Here is a 13,056-nt window from a genome sequence, read left to right as displayed (position 1 = left end):
CCGTAATTTATCAATAAATTGTGTGTCAGTCTTATGTCTGTACTTCCTCTTAGCGTACTTATGCACAAAAAATTCATAAATAAATCTGTCTATTCTGTTTTGGAGTTCGATGAGGAGAGTATCAGTTTGTACAGCCCATATCTCAATACCATAATTTATAACTGAGTGTACATATGCATTTATCATAATCTTTAAAACATGAACATTCAAATACCGCTTAACACCTCTCAGATATTTCAATTTCGCTATAACCTTCTTACATACAACATCATAGTGTTTCTTAAAATTAAGGTGTGGATCAATCCAGATACCTAAATATTTAAATTCAAACACACGCTCAATATTCTCACCATTTACCTGACAAAACATTCTCTCAGATTTTTCAGTTGTATCATGCTCCTTAAAAAATACCATATATTTTGTCTTACTATAGTTAACTGTAATACCATTTTCTAAACACCAGTCACATACATTTTTGAATTGAGCAAACACTTCATCCATTACAACATCCGAATTATTACCACTTGCATATAAAATTACATCATCCGCATAACTTAACATATTACACACGATACTCCTCGATAAGTCATTAGAGAATAAACTATATATAAGTCCCCCGAGCGAACTACCCTGACAGCAACCTCTAGGCATATGATAATACTTGTCATCATTATAAAAACGGAATACACGATTTCGGAATATTTCTCTAATTATACAAATGTACCATGGTTCTATTTTAAATTCATTCATTAGTTTTTTAATTAATACATTCTTGTCAAGTGAATTAAAAGCTTGTGAAAAATCAATCATTACAGCAACAACCTTCGTTTTAGGCTTCTCAATCTCACTATAAACATAATTCGTAAATTCTTTCAAGGCTGTAATGCATGACTTATTCTGCTTATACCCATGCTGCTCTTCACATAACAAATTTTTAACTCTGATACTTATTCTATTGAATAGAAACCTCTCAAAGATCTTACAATAAATGTGGAGAATAGATATAGGTCTATAATTTTTACCGCTCGATCGACTTCCTTTTCCTTTATATAAAGGCGTAACTTTTGCAGCTTTAAAGGACTGCGGCAATATACATTTGTTAATAAAGAACATAAAAAACATTGATAAATAGACACTAATGTTTCCCTACATTTTTTAATAACAGAGATGGGTGGCATTTTAACATCTCTAGGTTGCTTATTTTTCATTTTCGAAATACATGTTTCAATCTCATCATCCTTAATTTCCAACGGCAAAATATCAGAATTACTACTTTTTGAGTAATCATAGTTTTGACAATAGTTTTCAATCATCTCATTCATTTCATCATCATTACTTGTAATAAAATTATCATTCACTTCAAAACATTCAGCAAGATGATCATTCATCACCACTTTGTCATAGGTACATACGTCATTTATAACTAAAGAGTTAATTGGTTGCAAATCCTTCTTTGTATAGCTAGTTAATTCATCAACACATTTCCACATACTCTTAGTACCAGTAACATTCTCAAATTTGTTTAGAAAATACATTCTCTTTGCCTTATTCATATTATATCTCACATTATTCCTGGCTTTACGATACATTTTCCATTTTTTATCATCATTCGACTTTCTCGCTACATTTAGGAGACTATTCCTATGTTTAACCAATTTCCATATCTCGGAGTTGAACCATGGAACATTCTTGCTCTTCACTATCTTATTTTTACTTGGAGCATGCTTATCAAGCGTATTCATTACATATAAAGAAACATTATTGAATTCTACATCAGTTTTGACAGGGTGTTTGACATCAATATTTTCACAGTTTACATTCTCCATATAACTTTGTAAGTCCTTATTGAATAAGTCCCAATCAATATCACTAAATTTTCTACAAGTTACAATTCTCGGAGATACTTTAATTTTAAGTTTCTTTCTCGCAGAAACACAGATATCATGGTCAGATCCAGCGAATGGTAAGTGAAAGGATTGTGTGAAATCTGACTTATTTGACACATACATATGATCAAGGAGCGATCCACTATTATGTGTAGGTCCTTTAATTAACTGGTACATATTAAACTCTTTGGCTAATAACAATAATTTATACGTATTTATATCAAATACTCCTTTTCTAATCAAATTCAGATTAAAATCACCCACTGTAATCCTTTCATACTTAAAACTCGATAAATATACATTAAGATCAGTAAAACATTTCAGAAATTGCGTTTTATCCGTGTCAGGTGGATTATATAACGCGGTAAAAAGTAAGGGCTTCATATAATCACGATAAACTTTCAAAATAGCTAGTTGAGTTCTACCAGGTATTAGAAAGTCAATGTCTAAAATATCAAATTTAAACGTATTATGTATGTACATAATTAAACCTCCACCTGACTTTTTACCTTTCTTCACATCCCTATCAAATCTTGTCATATAATACTCAGGAATTTGATACATACACGTTAAGTCTCTTTCAGCGTCTATGTTCGATTCAGTAATCGCAAATACAGCAATAGTGTGCTTTTGTAGGAAATTACACACTTCCTCAAACTTATTTCTAATACTATTGATATTAACATGTGCAAATAAAATACCTTTGCATTCCCTTATTTTCTTATCCAATAGACCATAAAATAAGTTGTTACCACTTGATGCATAATCTTGAGAAGAATGATTCGTAACGTTGGCTTGCGACGTATGAGGTTGGAGGGGTACGTAGTCCTCCTGCAGTAGCGCTGATGAGTTTAGAAAATCCGTCCCAATAAGACACGATCCCTCATTAATTTGTAGAGAACAATTAGCGCAAACCCAATTTGGTACAACATTATTATATGTGTACCCCCTTTCTGGTCTTTTTACATTCTGATGACATATAAGATGATGCTTTTGCTCACACAAGGCGCAGGATAGTGTGAGTTGGCGTTTTCCGATAGCCCGATGACATGTTCCACAAATTTGTCCATCCATCTTCCTATTCGTTGATGTTGATGTTGTTCATAATTCCATTCCATTCCGCCATGGTTGTTGAAATTACTGCATAAATTTCACCAATTAATAATTGACCAAAGAGATTTAAAAACTGGAACAATAGACCTGCATAGGATCGAGATTTATATAGCGCCGTCGGTCAGAGCGCTCTTGTTCAAGGGCAAATTAAACCGCTTTGCCCGCTTTATGTTGAAAAATTCTGCCCAACCGGATGCGGAAATAGGCGAGAGAACGATGTGGGAGGGGACGGGAACCATAAAAAAACTTTGTAGCGTGTGTGTGCCCCCCGAGATTCTTTTCTGATGAAATAAGAGCTGACTGAAGTAAGCAGGAACAAGAACTTGGAAGAGTCTATTCTGCAACTCAGGGGAGGCCAGCTGACGTTAAAATCACAATGCCGCACTTAAAGGTCAGCCGAAGTCCAGGTGTTAAAAATCATCTACCACTGACTAACGGAGTCCAAGAGTATGACAATGCCACAAACCCGACGATTGGGAGTGGTCAATAACTCACAAAAAATTAAAAAGAAAAATAATAATCGCGAGAGAGACAAACCTGCTGGTTTGTCTCTCTGAACTTTTTTTTTGAATTATTTGATTGATTTGAATTTTAGAATTATTACATGACATTATTAGATTATTTTATGAGTACTTGCTGTTATTATAGAGTTTTGTGTAATGGAATACACTGCGTGAGGTAAAAATGGGTTAGCTTATGTTACTTTTTTATTATTTACCTGGATACAGTCAGAAATCTCACGAAGCACAAGATGAATAATTAAAACAAATTTTGTTGAGTTACTCAAAGGGTTCTAGTGGAGAATTTATTAATCTCCTTCTTGCAAATATGTATCAATACGTAAAATTTGGTTAGATTTGGCAAATTCATAACATAAAAATGGGGTAGATTTGGGAGAATTGTAAACGCAGTAAAAGTGAGCAGGAGAAAGTTTATGTTTTTTTAATAATGGAAGTTTTACTTAATGACGCTTATTTTATAACCTTGCCTGCACACCCAATCGTGTCGAAACATAGATTTAAATAGTTAATGTTTGAGGATGCATTGGCATATGTATGTCCCAGAAAACCATAGTGCGTGCTAAAACGACAATTTATTCTTGTCTATGCAAGAATAAAATTAATAAATTAAAATCGTCAGACTTCATTACTCGCTGTTTTTCTTAATAATGCATGTTGCGTGGTGAATTAATTATGTATTTCTATTACCAACGCAACATTTGTAGAGACAGGTTTTAATCCTGTTTAAATTTTATGCTTCATTAGGCGCAGATTTCCTCTGAAAAATTAAACTGAAGGAATGCAAGGTTTGGTTTTGGGCGTTTTGTGAGTGGCCAAACTTGTCCACGTCAAGAAATTAGTTTGATTTTCTGATAAAATTTCTCTTGGGTATGACATTACACCTGGTCAAAGGTGATTATGAAATAAAAATGTAAAAATTTGTACAGCATAATTGGGAAATTTTATTTATATCGTTTGTTCTAATCCATCATACTTATCTTAACACTTAATGGCGTTAAATCCCACTTCATATGTACTGTTTCTTGCTTATCTCATTCGTGCCTCATCAAACATTGTGTACTACGTACACCCAGCAAATGTAATGCGTTCGGATAAGCCCCACTTGTTGTGCTCATCTCCGTTGGGCAATTTCATGGCAATATCCACTGATCCATAATTAGCATCAAGTTCCCCAATTAAATACTTATGTTACTCAGGTTTTTAATTCACTTTGAAGCTACGTTGTCCCTGACATGTAAGGATGATAGTTAAAGTACTTATGTATCTTATTACTTACTTTGTCCGGGATAACCACCAAGTGTTTTGGGAATTTTATTTAACATGGAATTTCTTCTGCTAAAAATGTGTTCATTCTTCACCATCGGAAAGACCACTACTCAACTTACCAGTAAAAATCGGAACATAATATCGCAGATTATTGCACACAACTAAGGAAATTACCTTATCATCCGAACGATGATAAGGTATAAAAGCGGAATAATTTCCTTCAGCAAGTATCACTCCGTACAAACATCTCGCCCTCAAAGTAGATAATAACGGCTAAAAAAGTATAGAAAATCCGAGATGAAGTTTTCTATCTTCATAATTGTTTCATGTGTGGCTATGGCGTCAGGTAATTTTTTTCATAATTCAACATTTTTTGAAAATACTTTAATAATTTTAATATTTTCAGGCATGCCGAAACCATCCGACCTCGACGTTCCTCGCCCTCGCCTGATCGTCGGAGGTGTGGAGGCGGACCGGTCCGAATTTCCCTTCATCGTCGACATGCGGTATGGCCGGACGAACAGCATGCATTGGTGTGGCGGATCCATCGTAACGCCCGAGTGGGTCGTGTCGGCGGCTCATTGCATGCAACAAGCTGGGGGTGCGGCTGTATACTCGGTCGTGGCAGGGGAGCACAACCTCACTTTTGGCGAGGGCAGCGAACAACTGCGACAAGTCGTGGCGATCATAGACCATCCGGGTTATGGGAGGTGGGTTGACTAACAAGGGAGGTCGCCAAGCGGATGCTCTCCGATTTATGTAGAGTGAACAACAAATTTGCAAATGACACTAGCTGCCAATGGGCAGGTTTTGCAGAGAAAATTGCATCTTAAAATTTACACTTTCCCTTTCCAAGTTTACTGCGTGTTTTCTCCTATTCGGGTGTAAATATCTCTGCACAAGTTTGACATTGGGAGATTTTATACCAATTAAATTTGTGATGATTGACACTAATTTGTCAAAATTGGAGATCATACGCTGGGAGACCTCCTTTGTAAGATGCAAAAATGCTTAAATTCCGGGACCCCTCGAGGGAATTTTTTGTGTGGATATTTTTAACAAGGTTGCCATAATTTCAGGCCACTCCGATTTTCCAATGACATCACCCTTCTCAAGGTGGATCCTCCATTCGTGTTCAATGAGTTTGTCCAACCCGTCGTGATCCCACAGCTCAACTTTGTTCCAACCGGTACCGTCAGAATCATCTGGTTCGCCCTTGTAAATATGTAAATAAATATGTGCAATTTTTCCAGCCGTTGCCACCGTTGCTGGCTGGGGTGATCTCCAAAGCGGAGGTCCAGCTCCAGACGTCTTGATGAAGGTGGATGTCCCCTTCGTGGCGGAACCGTCTTGTCAAACCTCCTATCCGGGCAGTATTTCTGATAGCATGGTTTGTTACGGTATGTCATGGTGTTACAGTTATGTATCAAAGATTCATACCTATGTTATAATATACTAATGTGTTACTACTCGTGTGGAAAAAATGTAGCCCCAGAAATTCTAAAAGGTTACCTGGCGTAATTTGTTTTTACTAGTTTATCCCAAAAAGAAATTTATTTCGGTCCCAGAATTTGAAGTTGCTAAGATATTATAATAAATTAAGTACATATGTATGTAAGCTGCCAGATAACCTTTTAGCTAAATTTGGCTCGGCGAACGCAATATTTTTTCACATGAACAGTAAATACATATTAATGTAATTCTAAATTTTATTTAGGCGAGGAAGGAAAGGATTCGTGTCAAGCGGGTAAGTACAAATTTATGTAAATACATGCTTTCGCCATAATTCATTTGTCAATTAACTGTGGAGAATATCTTCTTTAATAAGTAATTCCTTAAAAATGGGGGATTTTTTAAACCGTAAAATTTAAAATTCTGGTGTTATCAAGTGAATCATTAAATTCAGATTCTGGCGGTCCTCTCATGTGTGGAGCAGACAAGGCCCTTTGTGGAATTGTGTCATGGGGGCGCGGTTGTGCACAGGCAGGATACCCGGGAGTTTACACGGAAACCAGTTTCTTTGCTGAGTGGATTCGATCAACAATTGCGCAACCCTTGCTTCAGCCCAGAATGGCGTAATTGGAGAATTCATGAAAGTTTACGTGCAAAACTGCGGCTATAAGAATTCAAATACTTTGAAAATATGATTCTTAAACTTCATAAAACTTCTCTTCTCGAAAATCTAAAATTATAATAAACTCGATGTAATCGATAAAAAACAAAGTTTTGCTTCGTGAATATTTTATTAAAGCTATAATTCTTTCGTGCCCAAATTTTTAACATTTTCTAAAAAAAATTGTCTGAATAAACAGTCATTGTAGCAAATACGAATTTGTATGCATACTAGTGACTACTTTATTTCGAAAAAATTCAATCATAACAATATTCAAATCGTTTTATATTATGACAGCTTTTTGAATTTTAAACCCATTCAAACTTGAACCCACTCTTCACCAAGCGGTCACTCGAATGAAACATGACGAGACCAGCGCCTTCAATAAAGGTGATATTCGGAGGAATCCTGTCCCCACAAAATCTGAAAGTATAATATTTATATCATACGTATGTAAGTTTATATTAAAGTATTGAAAAATTATTTTCTAGATTAGTTAAACGGTCCATCTACATGCTTCTGATTAAAATGAAAACTATTGTCACATATTTTTTGAAAGTAAAGCTAATAAAAATTTTAAAATGGCTGAAGCAATTCTGTTGAAACCTTTTAAATTGTTACTTTCTGCAAAAAAATTTCACTCACGTTGCCGCCTGCTTGTACTGGTTGCCAAGCCAAGTAAATATTCTGACATAGTCGAACCCGCAATATGAATGGGGCTCAACGTCGACGAAAGTAAATCGGAGCGTGGGACATCCCGGAACCGCCGGAGCGACGAAGAACATGGCGTTTTCATTGTTTGCGTAGCTGTTCCCCTTCACAGGGTATGAATAGTTTCCAGATTTTGTCGTTAGGTCGGCATAACCGGTTAGGAATTTCTGGACGGGGAGTCCGGATGAGGAAAACGACAAGGAAAATCCCTTCGTGGGGGAATGACCGGCGCTGAATGTTATAATGACGAGAGGCGCAGAAATTGTGTAATTCTGACCAACAACCGATCTAAAATGAAGTAAGAAAGTGAAAATATGCGAGCAAAAAAAGAAATTCTCTGCATGAGCCAAATTCATTCCACATACAGGGTGGTTAAAATGTCACGCTACAATGGAAAATTTTTCGATGGGAAAAATTCGTAAATTTCCATTAGTTACCAAAATTGTTGTCTCTAAAATTCAATATTTTAAGAATTTCGTCATCCGTGTTCCATCAGATTTTAAAAATCTCAATTCAAAATCTTTTAATTAATGGAGATTTAGGGGTTTTTTCCATTGAAAAATTTTTCATTCTAGCGTGACATTTAAACCACCATGTACATACACTCTTAGACATCCAGTATTAAAATAATACCAGGTGGTATTCATATATAACCTTACCAACGTGGTATTAATAAATAATACCGTGTAGTAATAACCCGGTTTTAAAGTTTTACAATATTGGTATCAAATTTTTACCGACCGGGATAATTTTAACACCAATCGGTAGCAACTTTAATACCGAGAAATCAATACATGCGGATTTCTAACAGTGTACTTACATTTTCTGCTGTTCTGTAATAACATAATGGCGGTGAGTGGATATGTAAATTCCGTCGTTTTCACCCAGTCCTGATGAAATCAAGGTGAATCGTTGATTTTCGTAGGGGGCTTGTACCACCCAAATACATCTCATATCAGCACGAATGGACCCCTTGAGTTGAAAATTTATGATAGCAGAGGAGGATTCGATTAGGCCGCCGCATGTGGTGACTGTCGAAGAAAGATTATATTACACATTTGATTTAGCGGGTTTCCAAGAAAGAGAGACTAGGAGTTTCAAATGAATTTATTATTGTATTTATATTGTATTTATTCTAAAATTTTGCAAAATCAGTCTAGCAATTATTTTTTGTTGAAAATCCATGTCTGTATTTAATGGACTATGTAGGTAATTGTGTTTCTGCGAATTTATTTACTGGCTAAAATTGGCGAGGGGTCTTCTTCATTTCGCGTTTGATACGTTTGATGCAGCTAAAATTTGAGGAAAGCCGGGATTATGTCATATTTAAATACAATGTCTTCTCTAAAAATTATTATTCTACCTGAGACTGCGATCGCTAAAAGGGGAATAATTACAAAAATGTAGGAATTCATTTTTGCTGAATGAATGTCACGTTTGACTTAATTTCGGAGAATGATCGAGATCCAAGAGATCATCGGCTTATAAACCGTAGTTAGGGTGACGTAGCGTAATTGATTTTGGGTTCGAGCGTTTCCTGTTGTTGTCGAAACAAGATTTATCAGTCATAGTATGTATGATACTTATTAAGCAACGCATTTGAAATGAAGATACTTTTTGCCATCCATCTGTCTGTCGGTCTCTCTTGAAGTAAAATAGATAACTCTGTAACACGACAGCTTCTTATAATTTGTCTTATGGATATAGACAACTAATTTATAAATTATAAAGCACGTAAGTAAAGACAGCTTTTTTAGCCGACTTTCTAACTCGAAAGGTCACTCTGCGAGGGTTATTTAGACAAAATGCTAGTTTTGATACGAACTTCTTATATACTTTGTTATATCTGTTAATCTTTTTTTTTACATGCGATACGAAGTTATCTTGGTCATTGATGCATAAATAATTGTACATTTATTTAGGTAGGTCACGCGATGGGCGCGTTTTAGGATCAGACTTCGAATGGGCAGAATCTGATCAGACTTTGTACATGTGTGATGAAATCACGTTGTACATACATATGTAAGTTGTAGATAGTTATACGCGCTTATTTACATACAGTTGAACCAATTAATTGATAAATTGAATATCTCAATTGCTGACTCAGATTCCAGACTAAACAACTTTCACTTGTCGTTTTCTGCTAGTAATAATTCAGGGTGAAATCAGCAAAAAATTAAACTGTAATGCAACATCGATACATACGAATATGTGCAGCATATAAATACCAGTGTGAAATCAAAGGCAGGTCATCGGGCAGAATATTTTCCTCGTGAAGGTGCGAACTGGTGGACAACGGGAAAACACTTACATAAGCTTCCAGCCACTCAATGCATGAATTTTTTTAGTTTTGGCGACGCAACATAATCTTATGCAACATTTTTAATATTACATCTAAACAAAAAATTGTATTTATAAAACGTGGACGTGATGTATCGCATTAAATTTTTTTTTTTACTTAGGAAATTTGTTCATAAGTAGGATTGTGTAGCATCTAGCATCGTTTGAAGAATGGACATTTACATATGTACTCTTACATGTTAAACCCATATTAAAGGCAAGTCACTGGGCAGAATAAGTATTTTCGGCTTGGACTTACAAACTTACCAAAGTTTAGGACGGCTGCTGCGAAACTATTTTATTATATGAATGATTTTTGATGTATGTAGCGTGTAGTTATGTATGAAGAAGAATATTTGCTCCCATTTACTAATTTCTTTGCCCAAAATTATACTTGTTTTCATAAAGAAAAATTTTAAACTGTTGACCCAACTAACCCACGAAGATATAAATAGGGCTGCAATAAACAATAATGAATGTGTAATTGCTTCGCCTCCAAATTTTGAAAATGTGCTGGTAGCTGTTCCTTGAATAGATAGTCGACATGACGAATAAATAAGTTCATACTAATATTTACAAAGATAATCACTACTGCTTTATTTCAATAAAATTCGACCATCAGAATACAATTAGGTTTACTTTAAGTATGCATTGAAATTTTAAATTTTAAACCCATTCAAACTTGAATCCACTATAGGCATTGTAGCGATCAGAACTGAATGTGACAAGACCAGCACCTCCAACAAGGGTGACACTGGTAGGAATAGTGTCCCCACAAAATCTGAAAATAGTTAAATTTATGTCAGCAATTCGAAATTATTTATGGGTGGCAACAATAGAGTTTTTCGGTTATTTGAATAGTGTTTTTGTAAAAAATATAAATCACTCACCTTGCCGTCTGCTTGTATTCATTGTCGAACCAAGTAAAGACAGCGAGCTGGTCGTACAGACATCCTGAGCCGAACTCAATGTCCACGTAAGTAAATCGGAGCGTGGGTTGTGCCGGAACGGTGGGGGCAATGAGGAACAAGGCGTCTTCATTGTTACCGTATCTTTCCCCGTTTTCAGGGTACGAATAATTTCCGGATGCTGTCGTCAGTCCGGCATAACCAGTCAAGACTTGCCTGCCGGATTCCCCTGAAGAGGAAAATGACAAGGAAAATCCCATAGTTGGGGCATGGCCCACGCTAAGAGTGATAATTAGGAGACGTCCAACAATGGTGTAATTCTGGCCAACCACAGATCTAAAAAAGAAGAATACACAAACAGTATCTACTGTGAAAGAAAGCAATTTCAAGAAATTATTGCGAAAATTATTTTTTGCAGGCGTAATTTGTTTCATATGCGAAACAAATTAGCAAATTAGCGCCATCTAACAGAAAACTCCTATGATAAAGTATAGCACAAATGTTGAGCCGCTAGGTGGCGACTTTTTCTTGCACCTCGAATTTTTTTGCAGCATTTTGAAGCAAGCTAGAAGCCAAATACTTTGCAAATATATATATGGCAAAAAGTTGAAACTTGGCTGTCTCACGGCCAAAAAAAATTGAAAAAATGTGCAAATCGTAACAATAATTTTGTTTGTTATTTTTTGCTGTCAAATGCAGAATGAGACGAATTCATATTTTTTAGGTTATACATTTTTCGTTGGCTTGATATATTCCCGTAGAGATAAGTGGCTACATAGATCCCGTCGTTTCCTCCTAGTCCTGATGAAGTCAGGGTGAATTGATTATATACGTTGGAAGGTTGAATCACCCAAACGCATCGCATGTCGGCTCGGATGGATCCCCCCACTTGAAAATTTATCGTAGCCGAGGATGCCTCAAAATACCCGCCACAAGTGGTAACTATTTATTGAGGAAAGATGATATTATAATTGTGTTTGAATTATGGTTTTCATAAATTGTTTTTTTTTACTGTTTAAAATTGGGGATGCTTCATCTTCAAGAAAGACATTCGGTGCAGCTAAAATTGGAATAATTAACAAATTTTATTGAAAAAGTTTTCCATAAAAATTATTATGTTACCTGAAACTGCGATTATGAAGAGGGAAATAATTTTAAGGGTACAGGAATTCATTTTATGGGATGTTTAAGCAAGGTCACGTTTGTTTTAATTCGCAGACTGATCACGATCCAGGAGATCATCGGTTTATAAATCGTCGCGACAATGACGTAGTGTAATTGGTTTTCGGTGTCGACGGTTTGTTTAATTATGTTGGAACAAGATTAACGATGAAATATTATTCAACATTAACATAAAAATCATCACTCCAAGGTTCATTTAAATTTAAGCTGATGGATGTAGCTACTTTACGCGAATGTCTGTCTGGTCGTCACTCCGCTAGTATGGCTAGGCTACTATCAAATAAAACACAATTTTTGCTTCCTAGCTTCCGGTTCAAGGCTTCCGAAACAAACGCCAGAATTTATTCCTATCCTAGTAGTAAGAATTGATCCAATAGCATTGTAGAAAGTTATTCATAAGAAGTGCATACAAAATTGTCTTTGCCTAGTTTTAATGCAAAGGCATGACATCTTGGTCATAGGTGGGCAACAATATTTTGAATATTAACCAACGTATTTAAAACAATTTCAAATAATACACGTAGCTGTGACTGCGACCCTGTGTTGAAAAGTTGAGGTTGAATTTTTGCGACTTGTGTAAATACCGTCGTACAAATTATTGCTGTCGGTAACACTTTGGCTACTTTTGTATATCTGTTTAATGAAGTTTATTGCGATATGTATTTGTAAAGCTATCGTGGGATCGGACTTTGTATTGCATGATGAAATCCAGGAGTGCGTTGCAGACGGAAACATGCAAATGCGTACCATTCTATTAATTGACTAGCGTATAGCCCGGCCAAGGCCGGGTTCTAGAGTTCCAGTGGGGGGTGTGCCCAAAGCGAAAAATCCGTCATACTATATTTTAAATAATTCCCAGTGGAGACTTTGTCATACTACATACATACATCAGACTGAGGGTTTGCCCAAGTCATACTGCATTTTAATTAACCTGGTCACAGTAAAATTTGATTCCCCCCTGTGGGAGTAGTTGAATAGTTAATTACTTAAATTCCCGTCGCGTGGGAGTAACTGCA

The 13,056-nt window shown here is 35.8% G+C and overlaps 2 protein-coding genes across 2 annotated transcripts; one reads left to right on the top strand and one right to left on the bottom strand.

Annotated features, from left to right (window-relative positions):
* The first annotated feature begins 4,753 nt into the window (after positions 1-4,753).
* LOC110857678 (trypsin-2) lies at positions 4,754-7,008 on the top strand. Its single transcript, XM_022106282.2, has 6 exons — positions 4,754-5,132; positions 5,193-5,496; positions 5,866-5,975; positions 6,040-6,186; positions 6,504-6,533; positions 6,693-7,008. The coding sequence occupies exons 1-6, from the start codon at positions 5,084-5,086 to the stop codon at positions 6,863-6,865; spliced, it is 813 nt and encodes a 270-aa protein (XP_021961974.1). The 5' UTR covers positions 4,754-5,083; the 3' UTR covers positions 6,866-7,008.
* A 199-nt stretch (positions 7,009-7,207) lies between these two features.
* On the bottom strand, positions 7,208-12,079 carry LOC110857895 (cubilin). Its single transcript, XM_035858245.1, has 10 exons — positions 11,981-12,079; positions 11,871-11,918; positions 11,590-11,800; positions 10,841-11,194; positions 10,623-10,731; positions 8,974-8,988; positions 8,848-8,902; positions 8,431-8,641; positions 7,545-7,898; positions 7,208-7,322 (listed from the first exon to the last, which is right to left on the bottom strand). Exons 1-10 carry the CDS (start codon positions 12,030-12,032, stop codon positions 7,208-7,210), a joined length of 1,524 nt encoding a protein of 507 aa, XP_035714138.1. The 5' UTR covers positions 12,033-12,079.
* Positions 12,080-13,056: the final 977 nt, after the last annotated feature.

This window comes from Folsomia candida, unplaced genomic scaffold (assembly GCF_002217175.1).
Source record: "Folsomia candida strain VU population unplaced genomic scaffold, ASM221717v1 Fcan01_Sc019, whole genome shotgun sequence".
Classification (NCBI taxonomy): Eukaryota; Metazoa; Arthropoda; class Collembola; order Entomobryomorpha; family Isotomidae; genus Folsomia; species Folsomia candida.
Note: the sequence above shows the minus strand (reverse complement) of the source record. Positions and strands in the feature narration are given on the sequence as shown.